The following is a 24,440-nucleotide window of genomic DNA, read 5'->3' on the forward strand; positions in this document are numbered from 1 at the left end:
CGAAGATATTTGATATTTGAAATTGAACAAATAAATTTGCTTTACTGTTGTCAACCCCCATCTTTCTTATCAGAAGGGCCATTTGGAATTCCTAAAGACAAAGAGATGTTGTAGGCCAAATGTGTGTCATACCTTTAGTACAGTGGGGGAAGTTTGGTCTGATTGGTCAGTTTGAATGTCTCATGTTTGGGTTTAGTCACACGGTCAAGAAAAGGATAAAAGAAGATTGTAACTGTTGCTCTGGCTTTTTATTCTCTGGCTCGCTTGCTTCTCTGGCTCTCTCTTCTTGGGGCCTTCTCTTTTGCTCTTCTCTTCTTTGCTCTCTTCTTCTCTTCTTTGCTCTCTCTCTCTCTACAATTCAATATAGTCACATTATAGCAACGCTGTGCTTATTTCCGTCGTTGGTATAAGTTTGCGCTGGGTGGTAAAGACGATAAATGTACAGTAATCTATCATCTTGCTGATAATGTTTCTTTAGTCATTTGGCAACCCTGCAGCCTTACAATTAATAAATAAAATAATAATAGTAAATAAAACCTCTAATAGCCTAACATTGTTACGATCCCCAGTCACAGCACAGTCTCCAGCACTACAATTCCCAGAATCCCTCTTGGTCCTCACCTGCACACACTCAATCACCCACACCTGTTTCTAATGAATCACCTCATCAGCTCCCTATATAAGCACACACCTCAGGTTCAGTCTCTGGGTGCGTCTCAATCAGTTCCCTAGCTCAGTAATAAGGGCGGTGATCAACCTAATTATCTTCAGGAACACAGGCTATAGATACCACATTAGAAAATACCCTTGCATTTAATTGAATCCATAATGTTTGTAATAGTATCTATTCAGTGTGTTATCAAAAGGTGTGATGAAGTTACGACATGGCCATGAGGCTCTAGGCTATAACAGAGTTTGCTGCAGAAAATGAAAACAGGCAGAAATATTTGCATGCTATAAAGGCAATTACGAGGAGTTGTATTTGTGAATATGTATCTTTTAAATATTTATACACAGCTTTGATTTGATTTTTTATTCATGCCAAGTTGAAATTAGATTTTTTTTAAACTCGCTCATTTAAGAATGTGCATTCATTGCTTGCAAATGCATAGTTCAGTTGAAACCTTGCCCTCTTTGACTTGCTGTTGATGCTGATTGATTCAAAGCTGAGTGTCCAGTATGGAGACTAATGTCGTGTCATAGCTTTTTTTGCCACAAACTTCTCTCACATTTCCTACTATAAATGTCTTCCCATCTTGTGTCCATCTATTCTTAATAATTTTTTTAATCAACCCCCTCATTTCAGATTTCCCCAGCGAGACATTAATATTTATTCTTGAATACTTTAAAGCCTTTTTTGCCAACTCATCTGCTATTTCATTTCCCACAATCCCAACATGAGCAGGAATCCACAAAAATAAGACTTGTATTTGAATTCTTAACAGGGTCTGAAAGGTTTCTATGAGGATATCCTACATGTCTTGATCCAGATTTTCCCCTTTTTTTTTTTTTTTTTTACTTATAAGGCTTGATCTGCTGTTTGAATCTGTTTGAATTTCCACCTATACACTCTCAGAAAAAACACGTACAGTGGAGGTACAATTTTGTTCCTTGGGGAACAAAATGTATAATTGTACCTTTTAAAGGTACACAATTGGTCCTTAGGGTACAATTAAACCATTGTTTCCTTCTACTTAGAGCAGGGGTAGGCAAGTTCAGTCCTATGGGTCGCTGTCCTGGCTCCAACCCTGAAAGACGTCTATAGAAGCTCTTATTGAGAATTAACAGAGGTTTAGATGTTGATGTTTTATTGAAAATAAACTCATCAATGACTAAAAATATAATAAATAATATTCACCAAAAAATACTTTCTTGCCACAGATCAGATGATTTTTAGACACCCACAGATATCAAGAATCAGCATTTGAATCTCAACAATGTTGACATTGCTGCAATGCATGCTGGGATCCATGAGTTTTATACTGTGGTGGCTTAATATGGTTGGAGCTAAACTCCGCAGGACATCGGCTCTCTAGGACCGAACTTGCCTACTCCTGACTTAGAGGTACAAAAATGTACCCTTAAGGGTACCACCCCAGTGACGGCCACTTGTACCTTAAAAGGTACAATTTTGTACTCTTATTTTTGAGAGTGTAGTATAACTTCCCTATTTTCTAAATTTACTTAAATCCCTAATTTGCATAGGGAAATGCACACATGTACAGTAAGTATTATTCAATACTCTTCATTTAACAGGGACCATGCACAACACAAATGTTGTGCCAGAGTTAGCTAAATAGCTAATTTGCATCTGTGGACTAAAAATATACCATTATAACCAGTGCATTTTAGAAGAACATGTCCGCCCAGTTCTGGTAAACAACATTTGCAGCACAATCCTGTATTGTTTACCAATTTCAAAGAGTGATTGATTCAAAGCTGTTTGTCCAGTATGGAGACATGAAAATGTCGTGTCATAGCTTATTTTGCTACTTCAACCCCTAATTTGCATATTAAAGGGAAGTGATCACTACTCACAAATAACTTTAACATATCCATTCTTGTTGCATTTGAATCATTAACACATATTAGGTTCTCGGAATGAAGAAAAAAAAAAAAAATCTTCTACAATCAATTTTGGTCTGTACACTTTCTTCCCAATGTGCTGTGAGCAATAAAATAACCACTCCATATCATCCAACTTATTCCTGTACCAATGATACTTACTATTCTGTTATTTAATTTCTTACAAGGACTATAAAAATTAACTACTCTTATATTCTGTTCCTCAAACCAACACTAGTGCTTTATGTTTACGACCGCCACCGTGTATGCGCACATATTTAATCGCGTCGTCTTAAAATGAAATATATGTGCAAATAAGGACACTGAAACTATACGTCTGATCGATTTTTACTGTACTGCACTCTGACCAGCTCAGAGATCCACTCGTTGTTGATCGCACTTTGACGTGATTGTTAGAAGGTAGTTTGTGACATCAGAAACACCAGCGATTTCAAAACGCGTTTTTGAGACTGTATTGGTTCACTGCAGATTAAAGGAGAAAATACTCAGCAATGCTGTTGACTTATGAATTTGCATATGGTTTGTCTTAAAGCATATACAAAACACCACATAGACATATAAACAACATTAAAAGCTTGATTTTCACCACAGGGGCACTTTAAGGGTTTTGGGAGGGATATATTGCACCTTCATCCAGTTGGTTGCAATTGAAATCCATTATCTGGAGGAAAATCCTGGAATGTTTTCCTAAAAAAAAACGTAATTTATTTAGATTGCAGAAAGACATGAACATCTTGGATGACATTGGTAAATTATCAGTAAATTCTCATTTTGAAGTGAACTAATCCTTTAACTAACAGTTGTATTTTTTAACGTTATCAAGTCAATAATAATTTCTGTAACAAATGTAGCTATTTGCTCATTGTTAATGTTAGTTAATGCATTAACTAATGTTGGTGAGTCCTTATTGTAAAGTGTTACCTTGTTCTTTATAATTATTTTGCAATTTAATCTGTTTGAAACATCTGTTTACTTTATACATTTTTGTGTATTACGTTATTGTATTTAAATGTTAAGTTCTTTTTGTTATAAGAAAAATTTATAGTATGACAACACTTTGCAACTTATTTCAATATCGTGATTGTTTTGTAGCAACCAATGTGGATCAGGTTAAATTAATCACTGTGGTACGTCTGGTCAGGACGCAATGAAGATGCTTATAGGTTTGTTGAGGATTTATTGTGGTTCTATAAGACAAATGGAAACCAATATATCAGTAGGCTACTTAACATTAATAAAAATAATAAACAAAACAATAATCAATAACAAAGAGAAACAATTTCAATAGTTATAAAAACATTAGAACATCTACCCAGAAGTCATATTATTCACTTTATCTTATCTCTAAATGATTTAACTTTGGTCAGACTCGGGATCGTACCTGCGGCCGTAGCGTCAATGACGTAACATAGACAGCGCGTGCATAACAGAATGACAAAGCACTTTCCTTAGCGTACACAACAATATCAACAAATTATATGAATATACACAATGAAAAGACAATTACACTTGCACTTGATATAAACAACAAGGAAGAAATGTACATGTAATAGTTATATGCATGCAACATGATAATATAGACAGGTTGATCAGCCATAGGCGACATTAATTAGGCCTATTGAACGTAACAAACAGAATTATTGTGATAACCCATAAAGAACAAGAGAAATAAGCAATATTAATAAAGATTAATAGAACCACTTTTATGAAATGAGGCAACTCTCATGTGGTAGAACTCACTCACTCTCATATGGTAGAACTATCACTTCTACCACTAAAGATTGCTTTATAACTAATCTTCCTGATCAGTTTCTACTCCTCAACATACTAGATTCCTTAGAACAACTCTTAAAGAAGATTAAGGATAATAGTCCGACGCCATAGTATGAGGAGCACACTCGAGCCCTCAAGAGAGCAGCCCAAACAGCACAGCAATAATGATTTTATGAATTTCTTTACTTGCAAGATTGATACTATTAGAGAGAAAATTATAATTATGCAAGCTTCTACTACAGTATTATATCAGATGTTGTGCTATAGGAACAATTCCATTTATTCTTTGCAATAGGAGAGGAAGAACTAGCCTGGTCCTACCAGACTCTCGTACATTTCATTTGTACAGCGAGTCTGGCCACTCTCCATTGACAAGCGTTAACTTCCTTGAAGGCGGGTTCTCTGTTGAAGTTTAAAACTATTGGATCTGCCCAGAGCCACTCTGTATCTGCCATAACCAATCGCTAACGTTTGGTCGTGACGTATGTCCTCTTAAACTAGCGCACAACATCAACATCATGATTCTCAGCCACTCCCTCTGTTCGCTGATTGGACCGGATAAAATTTGACTGAAGAAAACCAGAGAATATACTGCAATCCCAGACGGAGTACTGAAGGAAAAGGAAAATTGAGCGGAAGTAAGTATAGGGCAGAGCCAGGCTAAGGAAGAACTCTCTAAACTTGTTAAATCATCAAAATCAACATGTATTTTAGACCCTATACCTACCAAGCTATACTGAAAGAGATGCTTCCAGAAGTTGTACTGTAGATCCTCTTCTTAATACTATTAATTCAAGTCAAGTCAACTTTATTTATAGCGCTTTTTAAAATGCAGATTGTTTCAAAGCAGCTTCACAGTGTTAAACAGGAAAATAATGCAACATAATTTGATTTGGCTTTACAGCTGCTCTGCTTTGCAGTGATGTCTTCTAGCTCATTTCAATTATCATACATTGATAATATGGCAGATCAGTAATTTAGTTGATGTATTTAATTTAATTTAGTAATTACATTTATTTGGCTATTTAGTTGAAAATGTAGTGTCCCCAACTGAGCAAGCCAAGTCAAAGGTGACAGTAGCAAGGAACCAAAACTCCTTTAGGTAGCCTAATGGAGAAAAATAAACCTTGGGAGAAACCAGGCTCAGTTGGGGTGCCAGTGATTATTATTCTGGCAACTTTACAGGTTAGAGGTCATTTTAGATCAGAGTCATCACGCCGGAGACAGGTTTATTGAGGATGACGTGTCGATTAAACAATTATTAAATAGGAAAATTTGAAAGATCGGAGTCATCCCGCCGGAGACGGGTTTATTGAGGATGCCTAGTAGATGAGGCAATTTCAGGGGAAGTCTAATTGACACGGTCTCTGTGGACACTTCAGGGATGCATTGGTCATGTCTGGGCGCAGGTCCACCATCTGACCATCTAAACTTTGGGATAAACAGAGAAACTAACATTAGCGTAGATGCCATTCTTTTATGATGTAATGAGTACATCAGGTGTTATGGGAAGTGTTCCCGGTTCTGGCTGACCTAGCTAATGCAGCCTAACAATCATTTAATTAAAAAAAAGTAAAAAAAAAAAAATTGTGTATGCCATAGTAAAGAGATGTGTTTTTAGTCTAGATTTAAACTGACAGAGTGTGCCTGCTTCCCGAACAATGCTAGGAAGACTGTTCCAGAGTTTAGGTGCTAAATAGTAAAAGGATTGACCGCCTGCAGCTGATTTTGATATTTTAGGTCAGTGGTTCTCAAAGTGGTACTCACGCTCCCTTAAGTGGTATGCAGAGGAATCACTAAATTAAATATAAATAAATAAATGTTAAAACACAATACATTTTAATTTAATCATTATTTATTAAATTCATCAGAACTCCTCCATTTTTCATTAACCTGTATATAAGCACACTGCAGTGTTAATGTTCAAATGTTAAAGTGGCTGACAACAATAAATATTAGAGTAATAAACTGCCTCTAACAGGCCTACTACTCTACTGCAATATTGGTCATTATGGTGGTACTTGGAGAGCCAAATATTTTCTGAGGTGGTACTTGGTATAAAATGTTCGAGAATCACTGTTCTAGGTATTATCAACTGGCCAGAATTTTAAGACCGCAATAGACGTGATGGAGTATAATGTGTTAAGAGCTCGCTCACTGGGGAGCTAAACCATTTAATGCTTTGTAAGTAATAAGCAAGATTTTAAAATGTATGCAATGTTTAATAGGGAGCCAGTGCAGTGTTGACAGAACCGGGCTAATATGGTCATACTTCCTGGTTCTTGTAAGAACTTGAGCTGCTGCGTTTTGGACCAGCTGGAGTTTGTTTATTAAGCGAACAGGGCAACCACCCAGTAGAGCATTACAATAATCTAGCCTTGAGGTCATGAACTAACTGTTCAGCATTTTGCATTGAAAGCATATTACGTAATTTAGATATATTTTTAAGATGGTAGAATGCAGTTTTACAGATGCTAGAAACATGGCTTTCAAATGAAAGATTGGTATCAAAGAGCACCCAGGTTCATTTCACTTGACAGAGCAGCCATCAAGTGTTAGTCTGTCATAAAACAGAAGCGGATTCAAGCGCGAGTGAAATCAAATAGATATTTATTTATCAGAACACAGTTAGTAGATACAAGGGAGGTCAGATGTGTTGGCAGGCTTTAATCCGGGTGACGCAGGGACTCAATGGGCAACCAGATCCGGGAGCTGATCCACCACGGTGAGAACATCCACAGACATGAACAGCAAACACCGGATGAAACGGGAGGAGAATAGGACAGGACCACGGAACAACACCAAACGATCTGACAAACACATGGTAGTTAGCAAGCCAATATGTAGACCAGGTAATCAAGTGCAGCAGGTGGTGGTGATGATCTGATGAACTGCGAAATCAGAAACCAGGCCTCCCACTCACACACACAGACAGAATGAACCAGTGAATTCATGAACCGTGACAGTACCCCCTCCCCTAAGAGCGCCTCCTGGCGCTCCCAGCAGAACTTACCTGTCGATTGAAATCATCGATAAGGGAGTGATCCAGAATGTCCCTCGCAGGAACCCAACTTCTCTCCTCTGGACCGTAACCTTCCCAGTCCACCAGATACTGAAATCCGCGTCCCCTCCTTCTCGAGTCCAGAATACGATTTACCGAATAAGTTGGTTCCCCATCTACGAGTCGCGGCGGTTGGGGAACCGGGACAGGCGGATTAATATGGAAATGAAAAACAGGCTTCAATTTGGACACATGAAAGACGGAATGAATCCTCCTGCACGCAGGAGGCAGTTTGAGGCAGACTGCCACCGGACTAATGATCTTGGTGACAGGGAACGGACCAATAAATTTGGGAGCAAGCTTGTTACAAACGGACGTAGACGGGAGGCTTAGACCGGTGGCGATCGGCTTGGGCCTTGGTGCGCGCTCTCACTTGGAGCAGAGTCTCACGGGCTCTAGTCCAAGTGTGACGGCACCTCTGGACAAAGGCGTGAGCGGAGGGGACCGCAACTTCGGATTCCAGACTAGGAAAAACAGGTGGCTGGTAGCCTATACCACACTCAAACGGCAAGAGGCCCGTGGACGATACTGGTAACGAGTTATGTGCGTACTCAACCCATGGGAGTTGTTGGCTCCAAGAGGAAGGATTCTTGGAAGCCACACATCGCAACCCTCTTTCTAAATCCTGGTTGGCTCGTTCGGTTTGACCATTACTCTGGGGATGGAAACCCGAAGACAGACTTACGGTCGCCCCCAGCAACCTACAAAACTCTTTCCAAAATTTGGGATTCTGGGCTTGGCCAATCCACCACAGCCTTAACCTTGTCGGGATCCATGCGCACTCCCTCAGACGAGATGATGTAACCTAGAAAAGGAACAGACTGTGCATGAAATACGCATTTCTCCGCCTTGACAAAAAGCCCATTCTGTAACAACCTCTGGAGCACTCGTCTGACGTGCACTCGTCTGACATGTTCCTGGAGAGACGAAGAAAATATCAGTATGTCATCCAGGTAGACATAAATGAACTGATCTACCATGTCTCTCAGCACGTCATTAACGAGTGCTTGGAAGACCGCCGGGGAGTTGGACAGCCCAAAGGGCATGACCAAGTATTCAAAGTGCCCCCTGGGGGTATTAAATGCGGTCTTCCACTCATCCCCCTCTCTTATGCGGACCAAATGATAAGCATTACGCAAGTACAATTTTGTGAAGACTGATGCTCCCTGCAACCTCTCGAAGGCTGAAGACATCAGCGGCAAAGGATAAGTATTCTTTACCGTGATGTTATTCAGCCCTCGGTAGTCAATACAAGGTCGCAGAGATCCATCCTTCTTACCCACAAAAAATAATCCCGCCCCCGCCAGAGAAGAAGAGGGGCGGATGAGCCTGGCTGCCAGAGAATCAGAAATATATTTCTCCATGGCCTCCCTCTCAGGAGCAGAAAGTGAGTATAACTTGCCCTTAAGCGGAGACATACCTGGCAATAAGTCTATGGCACAGTCGTAGGGACGGTGTGGAGGTAGAGAAGCAGCTCGGGACTTTTGCTGGGGCACTTTTGACAAATTCACCGGCTCATCCTGTGACACAGCATCCTGCAACACAGAACTAGACACAGACGTGCAGGCAGACACAAAACAAGAGGCGTAGCACTGATTACTCTAACCCGAAACGGAATTGTGTCCCCAGTCAACCCTGGGGTTATGCTTAACCAACTAGGGGTGACCGAAGACAATGGGAACCAACGGAGAGTCGGTGATGAAAGTCTATCTCCTCCGTGTGGTTCCCTGCAGTGATGAGTGTGACAGTGTTAGTCTTGAATGATATGTCCGGGAGGCTCTGTCCATCAAGTGCACTGACTGATATCTTGTGGGTGAGGGGGGTGAGAGGAATCTGAAGGTGAATAGCTAGAGTTCTGTCCAAAAAGTTACCTTCAGCTCCTGAATCCACTAAGGCCTGACACTGATGAGTGGAGGTCACCCATTGAAGTCTTACCGGGAGGATAGTGGCTGATGAAGGGTTTCCTCGAGAATGACCGCCCGCCAGTAACCATCCGGCAATCCCTGCACTCGAGGACGACGATGCTCGTTGCTTCCTACGTTCCAGTCGAGCATCAACCCTTAAAGCCAGTTCGACTAGTCCGTCGAAGCTCGTGGGCAGGTCCAGAGCATAGATCTCCTGTTGGATGCGGTCAGCCAACCCATGCAGGAACCTGTTCCACTGCGCGTCCTCGTTCCATTTCGACTCGGCCACCAGGGTGCGGAATTCAATAGAGTAGTCGGAGATGGACCTGTCTCCCTGGTGAAGATCCGACAACTGCCGCGCCACCTCGCGCCCAGCGACCGACCGGTCGAACACCCGTTTCATTTCTTTGGTCAGGGCCTGGAACGAGGAGCAGCATTGGTGTTGGTTCTCCCACACTGCCGTTCCCCATTGAGCCGCGCGTCCGGAGAGCAGTGTGATTACCAGCGCTACCTTAGACCGTTCTGTAGCGAATGTCTGATGCTGGAGAGAAAAGAACACGGAACATTTCGTTAAAAATGCTCGACAAAGGTTGGGCTCACCCGAATAACGTTCCGATGCCGGCAACCGCGGCTCCTGACCCGGACTTGGGTGGCTGATGGTCAGAGGTGGGTAGTAACGAATTACATTTACTTCGTTACATTTACTTGAGTAAATTTTGTGTGTAACTTGTACTTTTAGAGTAGATTTAAAGATGGGTACTTTTACTCTTACTCAAGTAAATTTCTTGTGAAAAAACTTTACTTTTACTTAGTTACATTCGGTGGCGTTCCTCCGTTACTGTCAAATGGTAATAAGTTAATATGACTTTCGCAAGTCTCGCGAAACGTTGGAGAGGCTGCTTCGCGAGAGGTGGCTATGCATCACCCGCTTATAATTAGCGCGCGTTTAGTCGGAAGATGATGGCCGAAGCAGAGGAAGATGTGTGTGAGCTACGGGAGGCAGATTGCCCGTGGCCTCAAGTTCAGTCTATGTTTTCACTCCAAGATGTCAAAAAGAATAGTTTCATAATGCGATGCATGCTGTGCACCAAAACGAACTGACATCTCTGCATACAAGAATTCTACCCTGAAAAGAACATGTAGCGGTAAGTGTCACAATGATGCCTATATTTGAACACTATTAACGGTCATTTGGTAACTATGGGAAATTTTCCCTTATTATAATACTATTTCACACACTGTCCGAGTGTTTTCCTCATATGCACTCTTGTGCAAGCAATGACAAATCGTTTGAATCCTCCAAACAACACACGTCCACGAACAAACGTTCACATCTTCACATTTACATATCCTTTTCTTCACAAAACGAAACAAATTGAATAGCCTAATGTGACGTCTTGCATTTATACACAAATCCAGATAGACACCTGTCTGAAGTGTAGAAAATACATACAGATAAAAACGGTATTGTATTTTATTCCTACCTAAAGAATAGCCTATATACTTATAAAAATATAAGAACAAAGTATGTTTTAAGAAGAGCTCTAGTTAGCCCAGCACACCATTAATTTACACTGTTTAACCATTAATCACACACACACACACACACACACACACACACACACACACACACACACAAACACACATATATATATGGTTCATTATTAGCTTACATTAGTTAACATGAACTAATAATGAACAGCACTTATAAAGCACTTATTTATCTTTATGTTAATTTAAACATTTACTAATGCATTATTCAAATATTGTTAACATTAGTCAATGCACTGTGAACTAACATGAATAAACCATGAACAGCTGGATTTTTATGAACTAACGTTGACAAAGATTAACTAATGCTGAACAGAGGTGTGGTTCATGGTTAGTTCATGTTTACTAATACATTAACTAATGTTAACTAATACAACCTTATTGTAAAGTGTTACAGAGAGGTGTGTGTGTGAAAGCTCTCCAAGTAGCCTGAAATTCAGGGTTTTCGCTTCTTATCAATCAGATCGAAAGTAACTAGTAACTAACTACTTGAGTAGTTTTCTCATCGAATACTTTTTTACTCTTACTCAAGTAAATATTACGATTGTTACTTTTACTTTTACTTGAGTAAATATTTCCGTAAGTACTTGTACTTTTACTTGAGTACAGATTTTGGCTACTCTACCCACCTCTGCTGATGGTGGGGGGAATGGTCGGTGGGGTTGACGCAGTGGGACCAGGAAGATGTTGAATCCTCTGGGTGAGCTCGGACTCCTGCGCCACCAAAGCCTGCACCGCACGACCCGTGATCACCATCTGTCCCTCCTAATGGTCGAGGTGCGCATTGCTGTTTGATAGAAATTCCTAGAGGTTAGTCGCACTCGCTGAATCCATGGTTGGTCAGATCGTTCTGTCATAAAACAGAAGCGGATTCAAGCACGAGTGAAATCAAATAGATATTTATTTCTCAGAACACAGTTAGTAGATACAAGGGAGGTCAGATGTGTTGGCAGGCTTTGATCCGGGTGATGCAGGGACTCAATGGGCAACCAGATCCGGGAGCTGATCCACCACGGTGAGAACATCCACAGACACGAACAGGATCCACACGAACAGCAAACACTGGATGAAACGGGAGGAGAACAGGACAGGACCACAGAACAACACCAAACGATCTGACAAACACAGGGCAGTTAGCAAGCCAATATGTAGACCGGGTAATCAAGTGCAGCAGGTGGTGGTGATGATCTGATGAACTGGTAATCAGAAACCACGCCTCCCACTCACACTCCACACACACACACAGACAGAATGAACCAGTGAATTCATGAACCCTGACATAGACAGTATTCTAGGTAACTACTTGTGGAGTTTTTTTTGTCCAATAATTAAAAATTCTGTTTTTTTTTTCTGAATTAAGTTGCAGGAAATTACTAGTCATCCAATTTTTTTGTATCAGCTATGCATTTCGTTAATCTTAAATTTCGTCAGGGCGTGAAGAAATATAGAGCTGAGTATCGTCAGCATAACAATGAAAACGAACGCCATGCTTCCTAATGATATCTCCTAGTGGTAGCATGTACAGGGTGAAGAGCAACAGTCCTAGCACTGAGCCTTGCGGCACACCATACTGAACTTGTGATCGTTGTGACATCTCTTCATTTACTGCTACAAACTGATAACGGTCAGATAAGTATGATTTAAACCATGCCAATGCAATTCCACTAATGCCTACATAATTTTCGAGTCTATTCAAAAGAATGTTGTGGTCGATAGTATCAAATGCAGCACTAAGATCGACTAACACTAATAGAGAGATACAACCATGATCGGACGATAAGAGTAAATCATTGAGAGCAGTCTCAGTACTGATACGGTCTAAATCCTGACTGGAAATCCTCACAGATACCATTTCTTTCTAAAAAAAAGGAACATAATTGTGAGGACATTGCCTTTTCTAGTATTTTTGACAGAAAGGGTAGATTTGAGATTGGCCTGTAATTGACAAATTCTGTTAGCCTGAAGTCGTCATACTCACTTCTAGCCAGAATATGAGTCTGATACTGCTCCGTTGGGCTGTGATTATGGGGCGTGTTTCAACCGAACCAGGAAAGACCTCAATTGGATGGACCTACAACCAATCAGAGCAACAGAGCGACACATAACGTTAGTTGTCAAATGTCAACAGAACTCAACTGCACTGTGTTGTCAAGTCCGCGGGTTGAAGCGACCCCAATTATGTGACATACAGACCCAGGAATGTGAATTTTAGCAGGAGCCAAAATAACACATATTTTACCCCCCAAATGCCATTTTTTTCCCGGAGAACACCCCCCCCCCCCCCCCCCCCCCTTGGCAACCCTGTCTGCTAGCACGCTGGTAATAAGTAACGTTAGAAGAAGAAGAGGAGTGTAAACGATCTTTGCCGGTGTTGTAAAAAAATAATTTAAGGATACACAGAGTACTTACCAACACGATCATCATTTCTGAGAGAAATAGTAAAGGTGAATGCATACGAACAAGTTCTCCATTTAGGATTAGAACAAATTCAACCCAAGCGCCTTTGATGACGTGGATGATTACATTACTGTTGATCATCTGTCCATCATCGTCTAAAGCCCGCCCTGACAATTTCATTGGTCCAAACAGTTTCTGTTCGGGCATAATTACTCCTCTACGGATCAAGCCCAGACTGAACTGCCCGAGCTCAAATGTTTTGGGCGGGGCTAAGTTCGGCTGGCATCCAGGCTATAATTCTGTAGGATCAAGTTGTGTTTTTTTAATAAGTGGATTAATAATAGCCAACTTAAAAGTTTTCGGTACATATCCTAATGTCATGGTCATGTATGGATCTATGACCTCTGGAAGCTTCTCTTTCAGTAGCTTAGTCGGTATAGGGTCCTGCATACATGTTGTTGATTTTGATGATTTAACAAGTTTAGCCAATTCTTCTTCTCCCATGCAGTGAATGAGTGTAATTTTTCCTCAGTGACACTACAATGCTCTGTCTGATGTGATACTGTAGTAGACGGCTGCATGGTTATACATTTTTTTTTTTTTTTTTTGCTACTGTATCGAATAAATACCTAGGGTTATGTTTGTGTTCTTCTAAGAGAGTCGAGAAATAAGCAGATCTAGCAATTTTTACAGCCTTTCTGTATGCAATTCATCATTGTCATTAGGATATGTACCAAAAACTTTTAAGCTGGCTTTTATCAAACCTCTGATTAAGAAAAACACAACTTGATCCTAAAGAATTAGTTAATTACAGACTGATCTTGATCTTTTCTTTCAAAATTACTAGTATCCTCACAACTGTGTTCCTTTTTAGAAAGAAATGGTATCTGCAAAGCTAATTACCGAGAGGTAAGGAACATTTAGTAGGCTCACAGGAGTTGTCCAAAAAAAAAAAAAAAAATTACTTGGCTAGACATGAATACACATCGCAAGCTAGACGATTCAATATACTGAATTCAAGTTGCATTTTCTGAAAAAGTCTCACAAGTTTGCTTCTCATGCAATGTAATTAAGATTATGTTTTTTGCAATGTTAACAAATAACATTCCTACAAATACAGCAAAGCTTTTCCGCCCCCTGACTTTTCTGTTGCATTTTTGAGCAAGCAGGTAAATGTAGAAATTGGTAATACTGTGACAGCAAGGCATCATACCATGAATACATTATGAAAATGATCCGCCAGTGGCTATAAATTTGTGAGTAAAGCGTTTGGAGTTAGAAATAGCCAGCTGATTGTCATGGGGATTCAAATAATCTTGCTTTCAGGTGTAATTGCACACATGTGCACTGCCACAATTAACAGTAAGTAGATCATCAGTTCAATATGCGTAAAAAGTGACATAATTTGATGTCTTGCTGGTGCGTAGCATAATATGTGACTGAAACCTTGATAATATCTTATTATGAGTGTATGGAATTTTCATTTGCTTTTACAATTCATAGTTTTTGTACAATTTTATCATATTGATTTTGAAATGTATGTCATACCTTAAAAAATACTATATCTGCACCATGGTACGGTGATGGTATCAGATGCATTGTAAAAATAGCTGTAATCAAAAAAGTGTGTATTCAGCGCTCTCTGCTGTATGTTTGGCATTGTCTGTCCAAACAATGAAACGGTGCAGAGCAATGTTTCCCAGCCTTTGGGGTTATGTACAAAAATGTTGATCAATCTAACAACAGTTACTTGCTGAATACATTAATAAATAACAATTGATATTGAACATGATCTATGTAATGAAGACCAAGTTCCAGTGAAACATTATAATATCTAGTATCTTTACGTCCTTCATTGTGTGTGTATTTTGAGTGGCAGTTGTTCTCTTCAGATAATTAAGTTTTGGGACGTGACAGCATCTGAAATACACAATTGAGTTTAGAGTTAACAGTGTGTCTTTTCCAGTTTATTTAAAAACAATCATTTATGAAGGCCAAAATTAGCAAACATGTACAATATGTGAGCCCTTTACGATGTTAAAAGGTAAAAGTGAGATAATGGGATAGCTTTAATATTTTTTTGTGACTGGGTATGTTCATGCATAAAGTAATTTAAAAAATCTAACAATATGGATCATAAATTTAATAAAAAGTTTCAATTTGAAAGTTAAAATTTTCAGATATTTTAAGAAATAAATAATTTATCTGTTGACAATCTGTGTAATTGGATGGCTGAGCTCCAGAAAATCAGTAAAAGCGGTGGCTTTGACAGTTACAGATTTGAAAAACAAAAATAGCCCTAAACTCTAACACAAAGAACCATTTCGGCATATAAAGGGTTCTTCAGAACGATACATTTCTAAATAGTACTGTTCCTACATGTAAAGATCCACCATTTTTTTAGAGTGTACCTCACAATTAGAGAAAAAAGACTATCGCAACTTCTGTTTCATACCGACTTTAATTTACAAAAATATACCTGCAGAAAAAGTATCTGGCTGCAGTCTGCAGAGTGAAGTGGGGCTGAGTGATATTCTTTAGTGCAGCAGAATATGGAGATGGAGAGATGCTGTGTATATTTGACATGTCTTTATTTATGTCTACACAGGAACAGACGAGTGGACTCTGCCACTAAGCCTGGACAACAATGACACTCTGACAGGCAAGGCCACTAGTTGTACAAGTACACACTCTAATCGTCTCACTTCCAAAATAACATTATACTTCCCTATACTTCACAGTAGGCTGCACTTGGGGCAGGGCTACACGTGTCGCTCCGCCCCATTCTTACTCTGATTGGCTCAGTTCTCTTTCATAGGCATACATGATAGGAAACATGTTTGTGAGATAAAGCATGGGATAGCTTTAATATTTGTTTTTTTGTTTTTTTTGTGACTGGGTATGTTCATGCATAAAGTCATTTAAAAAATCTAACAACATGGATCATAAATGTAATAAAAAGTTACAATTTGAAAGTTAATATTTTCAGATATTTTAAGAAAGAAATAATTTATCTGTTGACAATCTGTGTAATTGGATGGCTGAGCTCCAGAAAATCAGTAAAGCGGTGGCTTTGACAGTTACAGATTTGAAAACAAAAAGGCGGGAATAAAGAACCCTAAACTCTAATGGTGCGTTCACACCAGACGCGAAAGACGCGTTTCACGCGAGTGATTTACATGTTAAGTCAATGCAAAGACGCGAATAGACATTTTGCAGCGCGATTCGCGCAAATGTATGACCAGCCAAAAGAGTCAGAATTACGCTTTAGATTAACCACGTTTACAGTCAACGTTTTGAACAGTATTTACGTTGGAATTACAAACGCCATAAAAAGCTTGTGAAATACGTCAATGATGCCGTTTTAGCGTATTGAAAGTCAAATTTGCGTTTTCAGAACACCGCCAATCGTTAAATAAGTGCCGCCATACGTTAAGCAAATTCTGAGCAGCGTCAAATGTAATTTAGATGGTATGTCTAATGTAATTTACTTCTTTTTTATTTTGCTTGTTATCAGAAATAATCTACTCTAGAGGTAACTTATTCTGGCTGCGTTTACACTTGGCATTAACATGCGAGCACCGTGATCATCAGTCAATCAGGACACGGCCAGTTTACATTTGTTCACATCAAGTGGTCACCATCCGGATAACTGATCGGATTTATGTTTCCCGTAAAATATTTAAATTTGCCTTTATCACGGAGTGCAAAACAACTTTCGCTTTGTCCTCTATAATGGCAGTGCCCATAGAGCACAGGATTTTGTGATGCATTCATATACAATCAATCTCAAATAGGGTACTTTATCTACAAGTTAAGTTTCCCAACATTAATCTTATGTTATGAAACAAAGAAACTTGTTATTCCGATGCATTGCATGATTGAAGGCGAGCGCGCAAGCATTTATATAAGACACTGTACAGAAAACGGCATTACACGGTCCTTAAAGGGTTATTAGTTCACCCCAAAATTGTAATTCTGTCATTATTACTCTCCCTCATGTCCTTCCAAACCTGTAAGACCTTCGTTCATCTTCGGAACACAACTTAAGATATTTTTCTTCTTCTCCACGGTCTTACGTGTTGGGATCGACATGAGGGTGAGAAATTAATGTATGAATTTACATTTTTGGGTGAACTAACCCTTTAAGGGGGGCGTTTCCCCCACTCTATATTGCAGACAGAAATGGGAGATTATTTATAATAAACATGCTGAAACAATAAAAACATGTAAATTAAAATAATGCTGCCCAGTTAAAATGAAAGATGATTGCGCATAAGAAAGATAACGCAGCCACTGTTGTTATTGATTCTTTGCGGACGTCTACCGGAAGTTAAGTTTGGGCCACAAACGCGCGCATGCGCAGTAGTGTTTGTTTATGTTGTTGCCATTGAAACCGTCTATAAAGGGTTCTTCAGAACGATACATTTACATACTACATGTAAAGATCCACCATTTTTTTAGAGTGTACCTCACAATTAGAGAAAAAAGACTATGGCAACTTCTGTTTCATACCGACTTTAATTTACAAAAATATACCTGCAGGAAAAGTATCTGGCTGCAGTCTGCAGAGTGGGGCGGCCTGTGTGATATTATGTGCAGCCGAATATGGAGATGTTGTGTATATTTGACATGTCTTTATTTACAGATGACTACACAGGAACAGACGAGTGGACTCTGGACAATGACACTCTGATAGGTAAGGCCACATGTTGTACAAGTACACACTCCCAAATAACATTATACTTCCCTTTACTTCACAGCAGGCTGCACCTGGGGCAGGGCTATATGTGTCGCTCCGCCCCATACTTACTCTGATTGGCTCAGTTCTCTTTTATAGGCATACATGATAGGAAACATGTTCGGAGTTGTCTTGGCTATAATGCACAGACAATATAACATTTGCGTGGACAGTGTACACAAACCCTGTAAGGTTTCTGTACTTAAGTTAAAGCAGAGAAACACTAATAAAATATTACTTCAGTAAAAGAGAGGTTTCTAATGCAACAAGAATGGTAGATCAATAGGTTAGAGTCTTATATTATTGTGAATTATTAGGAGCACCCTTGATCTGAGAATGTCATAGAACGTAAGATCCAAGATCTCCTGATCGCATTTCATCATTTAATTCATAATACATGAATAGCTGACCCTCCTGCTGTGGATAATCAACCAATACATTTTGTAACAACACATTCACAGATTTTCCAGATTTGAACAACATGCACCATCCCACATCAACGACGAACATATTTCCTATCATGTAGACGATCGAACCAAACAGAGTGGGCATGGGGTGGAGCATCATGTGCAGCCAGATGTATTTAGGATGATTTTGCTGTTAAAACACTTTCATGCATGGTGTCCACATTTGTGGACAGTTCATTTAACTTCATTTAGGGTTCATTTAAAATGGTAATTTTCTCCAAACCACTTGAGGGCAGTGTCAGTAGATTGACAGCAATATTGTAACAGTGGCTACTGTCTTGCATTCCAAATATTCATTGCTTGATGACATCATTAATCCAAGATGGCTGACAGTGATAGCCATGTGCCAACACAACTTAATACCAGGTGTAAACAGGGCCTTAGGTTACATCTTGAATTTATTTTCCTACTAACCTGGGCTGGATTTCCCGAAACCTTCTTAACACTACGTCATTCTTAAGTTATACGTTAAGGTGTATCTTAACGTTAATATGTGTTTCCCGAAACGATCTTAGTTAAGAATAAAGCGAATAGTTGTGCTAAATCAAAGACGGTGCCGTCCGCCGAGCCATTTCTATGTGCACTATTTCATCCGTGAAAACTTTAGTCCCCTGGCTACCATGTCAGAAGCTTGCCTGCCACGGCAATTCAAAAATTCAATTCAAAATTCAGCAGCTTTTAGATCTTGTTGGTCCAACTTTGTCAAGACAAAACCCGACGGAGCTCAGCCCTGAAATTCAGTTGCTGCCGTTCTTCTCTTTCTTTCTTTTTTCTCCGCTATAGCTGTTGATTGTTTCGCGTGTTGCGCTTTTAATTAGTAGGTCATCTGATAAAAGAAATTAATGATTTACACCAATAATGTGATGTGGGCAATTAACCCTGCTTGTGGAGTAAATGGCAAAATATATTATGATAATATAAATGGCATAGGCCTACTGCTAGTTTGTGTAGTGTTGATTCATGAAATGTTTGGACATGAGAGGTTGCGGGTTCGCACAATACTTTCAAAATTATTTAAAATATCCACTGTTGGATTTAGTTTGCAATTTGGATTATATTTATAAGATCTCACATGTTCCGATAAATGCAATTTCAACTATTTCTGAAGTGCTTCTATTATAAAGAACACCGCTTTCTCACACAATGCAGTTAAACAGCCCCTGCATTGAGTTAATCATCGATTTTTGAGCCAATGATAAATTAATTCAGCACCGCAGCCACGGACAGCACCTGCAAACATCGCACTTAAGAAGGCAACCTCCTAAGGTATAGCTCGGGGAACACGCCTAGAAATGGGATACCTTTAGTTAAGTTATACCTTTAGAGTCTTCGTAGTGCGCTAAGAGACAACGTTAGCGGGAAATGCAGCCCTGATCACATAAGAAAACACAAGTATTTTATATATATATTATACAGGTGGCAATTTAAAAATAGTTTGTACAATGTGATTTGTACGAAAATGTAAGATTTTTGGAAAATAGTCAGTGTGGTGTAGGCAGATTGTATGAAAAGGTACAAATGAGATTGTTAGAATGGGGAATGCTCATAAAAGGCAAGAAACACCCTGGTTGTGTGAACTTTCACTAATGGTGTTGTGCTTTTGTACGTTTATCTACAGGTGTTGTTGTTAAACCATACTTTATTATTATGAACCAAGAGCCAGAGCTCAACTGTTCCTCATTCAACGTCTCCGAAGAGGCCTTTCTCTTTCTCAAGGGCTTGATGGTCACACGTGTCATGCCCTCATTCTACATCTTCATCATCCTCATTAGTTTGCCCCTGAACGCTTTGGCCTTGGTGACGTTCACCTGTAGGATTCAAGTGAAGAAACCAGCTGTGATCTACATGTCTAACCTGGCGTGTGTGGACCTGCTCTTCACCCTGCTGCTGCCTCTGAAGATCCACTACCAGCTGAACGCTTCAGATTGGGTGTTCGGTGAGGTGGCGTGTCGTGTGCTCAGTGCTGCTTACTACTGCTACATGTACTGCTCCATACTGCTGATGATGTGCATGAGTGTGGACAGAATGCTGGCCGTGGTGTTTCCTGTTGCCTCTCTAACCTGGAGGAGTGCAAGGAAAGCCACGTGTGTATGTGTGCTGGTCTGGCTGCTGGCACTCGCTGGCACGGTGCCACTTCTCTTAATGAGACAAACGGTCCAGATTTATGATGTGGGCGTCACTTGTCATGACGTTCTGTATCAAAAACAGCAGTACGTTTACCTGTTCTCCATCCTCTCCTGCCTCTACTTCTTCTTGCCGCTGGTTGTCACCTTAGTGAGCTACTTTACCATAATATATGTACTCAGTGCAAAGTCTGATCGCTTAGCAACATCATCATCATCTTCAGGCAAACGAAGGAGAGCTGTGATTATGGTTATTGCCGTGCTGATTGAGTTTGTGGTGTGTTTCGCTCCAACCAATGGCATCCTGTTGTACCACTGTGTTCGTTTAGCTACTGAAGGGGAGGGAGATTCATCATATGTTGCTTACCTGTTGGCTGTGTGTTTGGGGAGCGCAAGTGTTTTTCTGGATCCTCTTCTGTACTACTACGGCTCGTCTCAGTGCAGACAGCAAATCAGATCTATGTTTTGGTGCAGAAAGGAAAAAATCCAAAAACCCTAAGTAATATGTAGACAAAATCCACAGCTGACACTAAAACCAGGCTTGCAGTAGGGTTAAAAAAAAAAGATTAGTCTGAAAAAAAGTTGATATGTGGTGGAATGTTTTAAGAAGCTAATTCAAATTATGTCGTTAAACAGTTTTAAAGGGGCAATGAACTGAATAACCCTGATTTTAGCCCTCTGATTTGAACGCTCTGTTTGAAGGGGTGTGTCTGCTGTGAGACTCCAGTGTAAACACCAACTACTATGATTGGCTAACATTTTTGCATATGAAATAGCTAAGAATTACATGTGGATCTATGGAAAACGTTTAGCACATTTTTACTATTGCAGCTCTCAAGGTTGCAGTGTATGGAATTCCAAAGCTGCCAATATTAAAAATAAATGAATATATAAATAAATGAAAAAAAGCACAAATATATAAATAAATATACGTAGAAAAGCAAAAAAACTCAAATAAATAATTATTTATGTATATATTTATTTTTTGCCAAATTTATTTATTTATTCTTTTATTTATTTCTACATTTAAGTATTTCTACATTTATTTATTCCCACATTTCTTTGTGCGTAGGGTAATGAGGAGGGTGTGGTTTACCTAAGACATAGCAATCAAGCTCATAGTAGGCGAGGTCTGTGGTTTTTGCTGATTACTATGTCTGAGGCAGAGGTGTAGTGGTAAAAAAAAAGGAGGGTAAACTATAAATTCTGGGTGACCGCATCGTGGTCACGGTAAGGTGGGCTACTGCCTACCGGTGTATGCAGCCCAATCTCACAGCAATTCGTACTAATTTTACGAGGTGGCTAATTCGTACGAATTGATATGACCTCACTCGTACGAATTCATACTATTTTTGCTAATTCGTACATATTTTACAAGTTACCAAACAACTAGTTGGTTTGGTTACCAGTTTTTAACAAGCAGATATCACTATGAAACTTTCCCAGTTGATTAAAGATGAGAAAAAATATATATATTTAATGTTTAAATATGCAAAGTAGGCATTATCTAATTATATATGTGCTAATTTGCACATATTTTAAAAAACGAAATCTGAGTAGACTATTGGATAAAGCCAGGTTCAAAATATTTTTTTTTCATTGTGTTCACATATTAGATGGGGAAAAACTTACAGAGGGATTTATGTTTACTTTTGTTATCCTGTTAATCAGAATATAGTGTCAATAGCCTTAAAAAAATATTTATGTTTTTTTTTTTGTTTATAAAATGTTATATAAATCAGGTTAGGAATTATATATTTACAAATCCCTCTGTAAATGTTTTTATAATATAACTAGGTACAAGACTGGAAAGTTTTGTGTATATAGTCTACTGTAGTTGCTTCTGAAGTGGAGATTTCGGACTTGGAGAGAAAAGTCATTTTGAGAAAACGGGTCACAGAAATTTGCATCAGCCAATGAGATTGCGCATTTAGAGTTAAATCACCCCTTTTACTTTCACGATTGGTTGCTGATAAAAAGGAGATGACCATATTTGGATCCGACTGCATTTTACAGAAGAGCGAGAGCTTTGTGTTGATGATGACAGGGTGCAGACAGCGATCGCTTGTGATTGCATTTAGAATGTAAACTTTTGATGAATTTATGAGAAATCTAAAGACGCAAACAGGAAGTAAAACTCCCATTGATTTTTTTCCATAAGGATTTAGATTATCAGCCATAATGTCTAAAACATCTGAGGTAGACTGACCACGAGTTGTGAAACTAAAGTTTCTGCTTCTGTAGCTAGAGGTCTGTAAGAAAAACTACACTACCCAAAGTCCTAAGCTTAACAGTGACGCCTCTGATTGGTCCAACTCGCTGTTATTACCATATAAACGTTTACCGTACCGCGAACGGCTGTAGCGATAACAATAACTAGCTAGCTGACTAGCAAAGGGAGCTTGTTGTCACAAACTTTCAGTGATATAAATACCAGAGAATGCATATAATTACATTCAGTTATATATCTGATAATAATGTATCCTGAATTTTAATTGTAGGCCTACATTGGCTAATGGAAAAAGGAAGAGGTGACTTGTTGAGTCAGTGGCATGAATCTAACCGTGAACCAAATTAACCCCAAAAACATAAAGTTTAGTACTGTTTTCCGAGCTCACTCACTTTGGGCTTGTAGCCGAGCCCGTTTGCTGGCATTAGGAGGAGGGCTGCTGTCTTGACGGCGCTTAAAAAATTGCCGGATATCCATTTTTGAATCTTGGTTGCGTCAACTTGCGTGTCGTTCATGAATGATTCGTTCATTTTGAACCAATCTTTAATATGTCTCGGGACTACCGAGTTGTCTCAGAGAGAGATTCGTTCATTTTGTGTTGACCGCGCATGCGCATTACGCAACATATGGGTTCTGATATGCTAAACGAGACTCAAAGATCCGAGTCAGTAAAATGATCCGAACTTCCCACTACTCACACTGACAGTCGCAGCGCAATATGAAAGACTTTGTCTAACTGTACAACAAACAACCAATGAAAATGAACAATATGAAACTAAAACGACATAAGCTTAATTTAAAATGGCTTAGGAACTGTAGGCTATTTAGAGGTGGATAAACTCAATTTAGAGGTGGATAAACGCACTTTGGAGGTGGGTAAACGCTATTTCCGAATTTTGGGAGGTGCGTAAACGGCGTTTACGTGCGTTTAGCCTCCACTACATCCCTGGTCTGAGGTAAACCATGCCCTCCTCATTACCCTATGCACAAAGAAATGTATAAATAAATAAATGTATAAATACATACATGTATAAATACATACATGTATAAATACATACATGTATAAATAAATAAATGTGGAAATAAAAGAATAAATAAATAAATAAGGGAAAAAAATTATATACATAAATAAAGAAATAAGTTATTTGCTTTTCTATGTATATTTATTTATTTATTTATTTTTGCTTTATTTTACATTTATTTGTATATTTATTTATTTATGCATTTTTTTATTTTTAAAAGGGTCATGAACTGGCTTTTACATTTTTTTATACTGTTGTCTGAGGTCAACTTATTGCGTTTGCGTGGTTTTTACATTCAAAAACATTGTAATGAATAAGTAATATGATATTTTCTGACCTGGTTTTGAGGCTCTCTGAAAAATGCTCTGTTTTAATGGGTGTGCCGCATTGAAGACTTGAAAGTAAACGCCCACGGCTAGGATTGGATAATATTTGCATATTTAATGAGCTTCTGCTCCCCTGTCAGTGACCTGAGGGCTAAATACAAGAAAAACATTTACATTAATGATGAACATCTCAATCACTCTCCATTATAAAACAATCCTGTAAATATGGTTGACGTAATAATGAATGCACACTATGCTG

The 24,440-nt window shown here is 39.1% G+C and overlaps 2 protein-coding genes across 2 annotated transcripts in view; both read left to right on the plus strand.

The window, feature by feature from the left end:
* The window catches only part of LOC307137479 (uncharacterized protein), an 890,992-nt gene that overhangs the window by 449,613 nt on the left and 416,939 nt on the right, over positions 1 to 24,440 (plus strand). The gene's annotated exons all lie outside the window — the stretch shown is intronic.
* Positions 14,537 to 21,477, plus strand: LOC307137316 (proteinase-activated receptor 1-like). The gene is made up of 4 exons (XM_079834915.1): positions 14,537 to 14,634; positions 15,881 to 15,934; positions 17,921 to 17,971; positions 20,099 to 21,477. The coding sequence occupies exons 1-4, from the start codon at positions 14,571 to 14,573 to the stop codon at positions 21,100 to 21,102; spliced, it is 1,173 nt and encodes a 390-aa protein (XP_079691041.1). The 5' UTR covers positions 14,537 to 14,570; the 3' UTR covers positions 21,103 to 21,477.

Source organism: Gobio gobio (assembly GCF_949357685.1).
Source record: "Gobio gobio genome assembly, chromosome: 14".
NCBI lineage: Eukaryota > Metazoa > Chordata > Actinopteri > Cypriniformes > Gobionidae > Gobio > Gobio gobio.

Coding starts and splice junctions, on each gene's coding strand:
- LOC307137316 (XM_079834915.1), top strand. CDS start 14,571: ATGGGGATTCAAATAATCTTGCTTTCAGGTGTAATTGCACACATGTGC. Junction 15,935..17,920: donor CAACAATGACACTCTGACAG/GCAAGGCCACTA, acceptor CTTTATTTACAG/ATGACTACACAGGAACAGAC. Junction 17,972..20,098: donor GGACAATGACACTCTGATAG/GTAAGGCCACAT, acceptor GTTTATCTACAG/GTGTTGTTGTTAAACCATAC.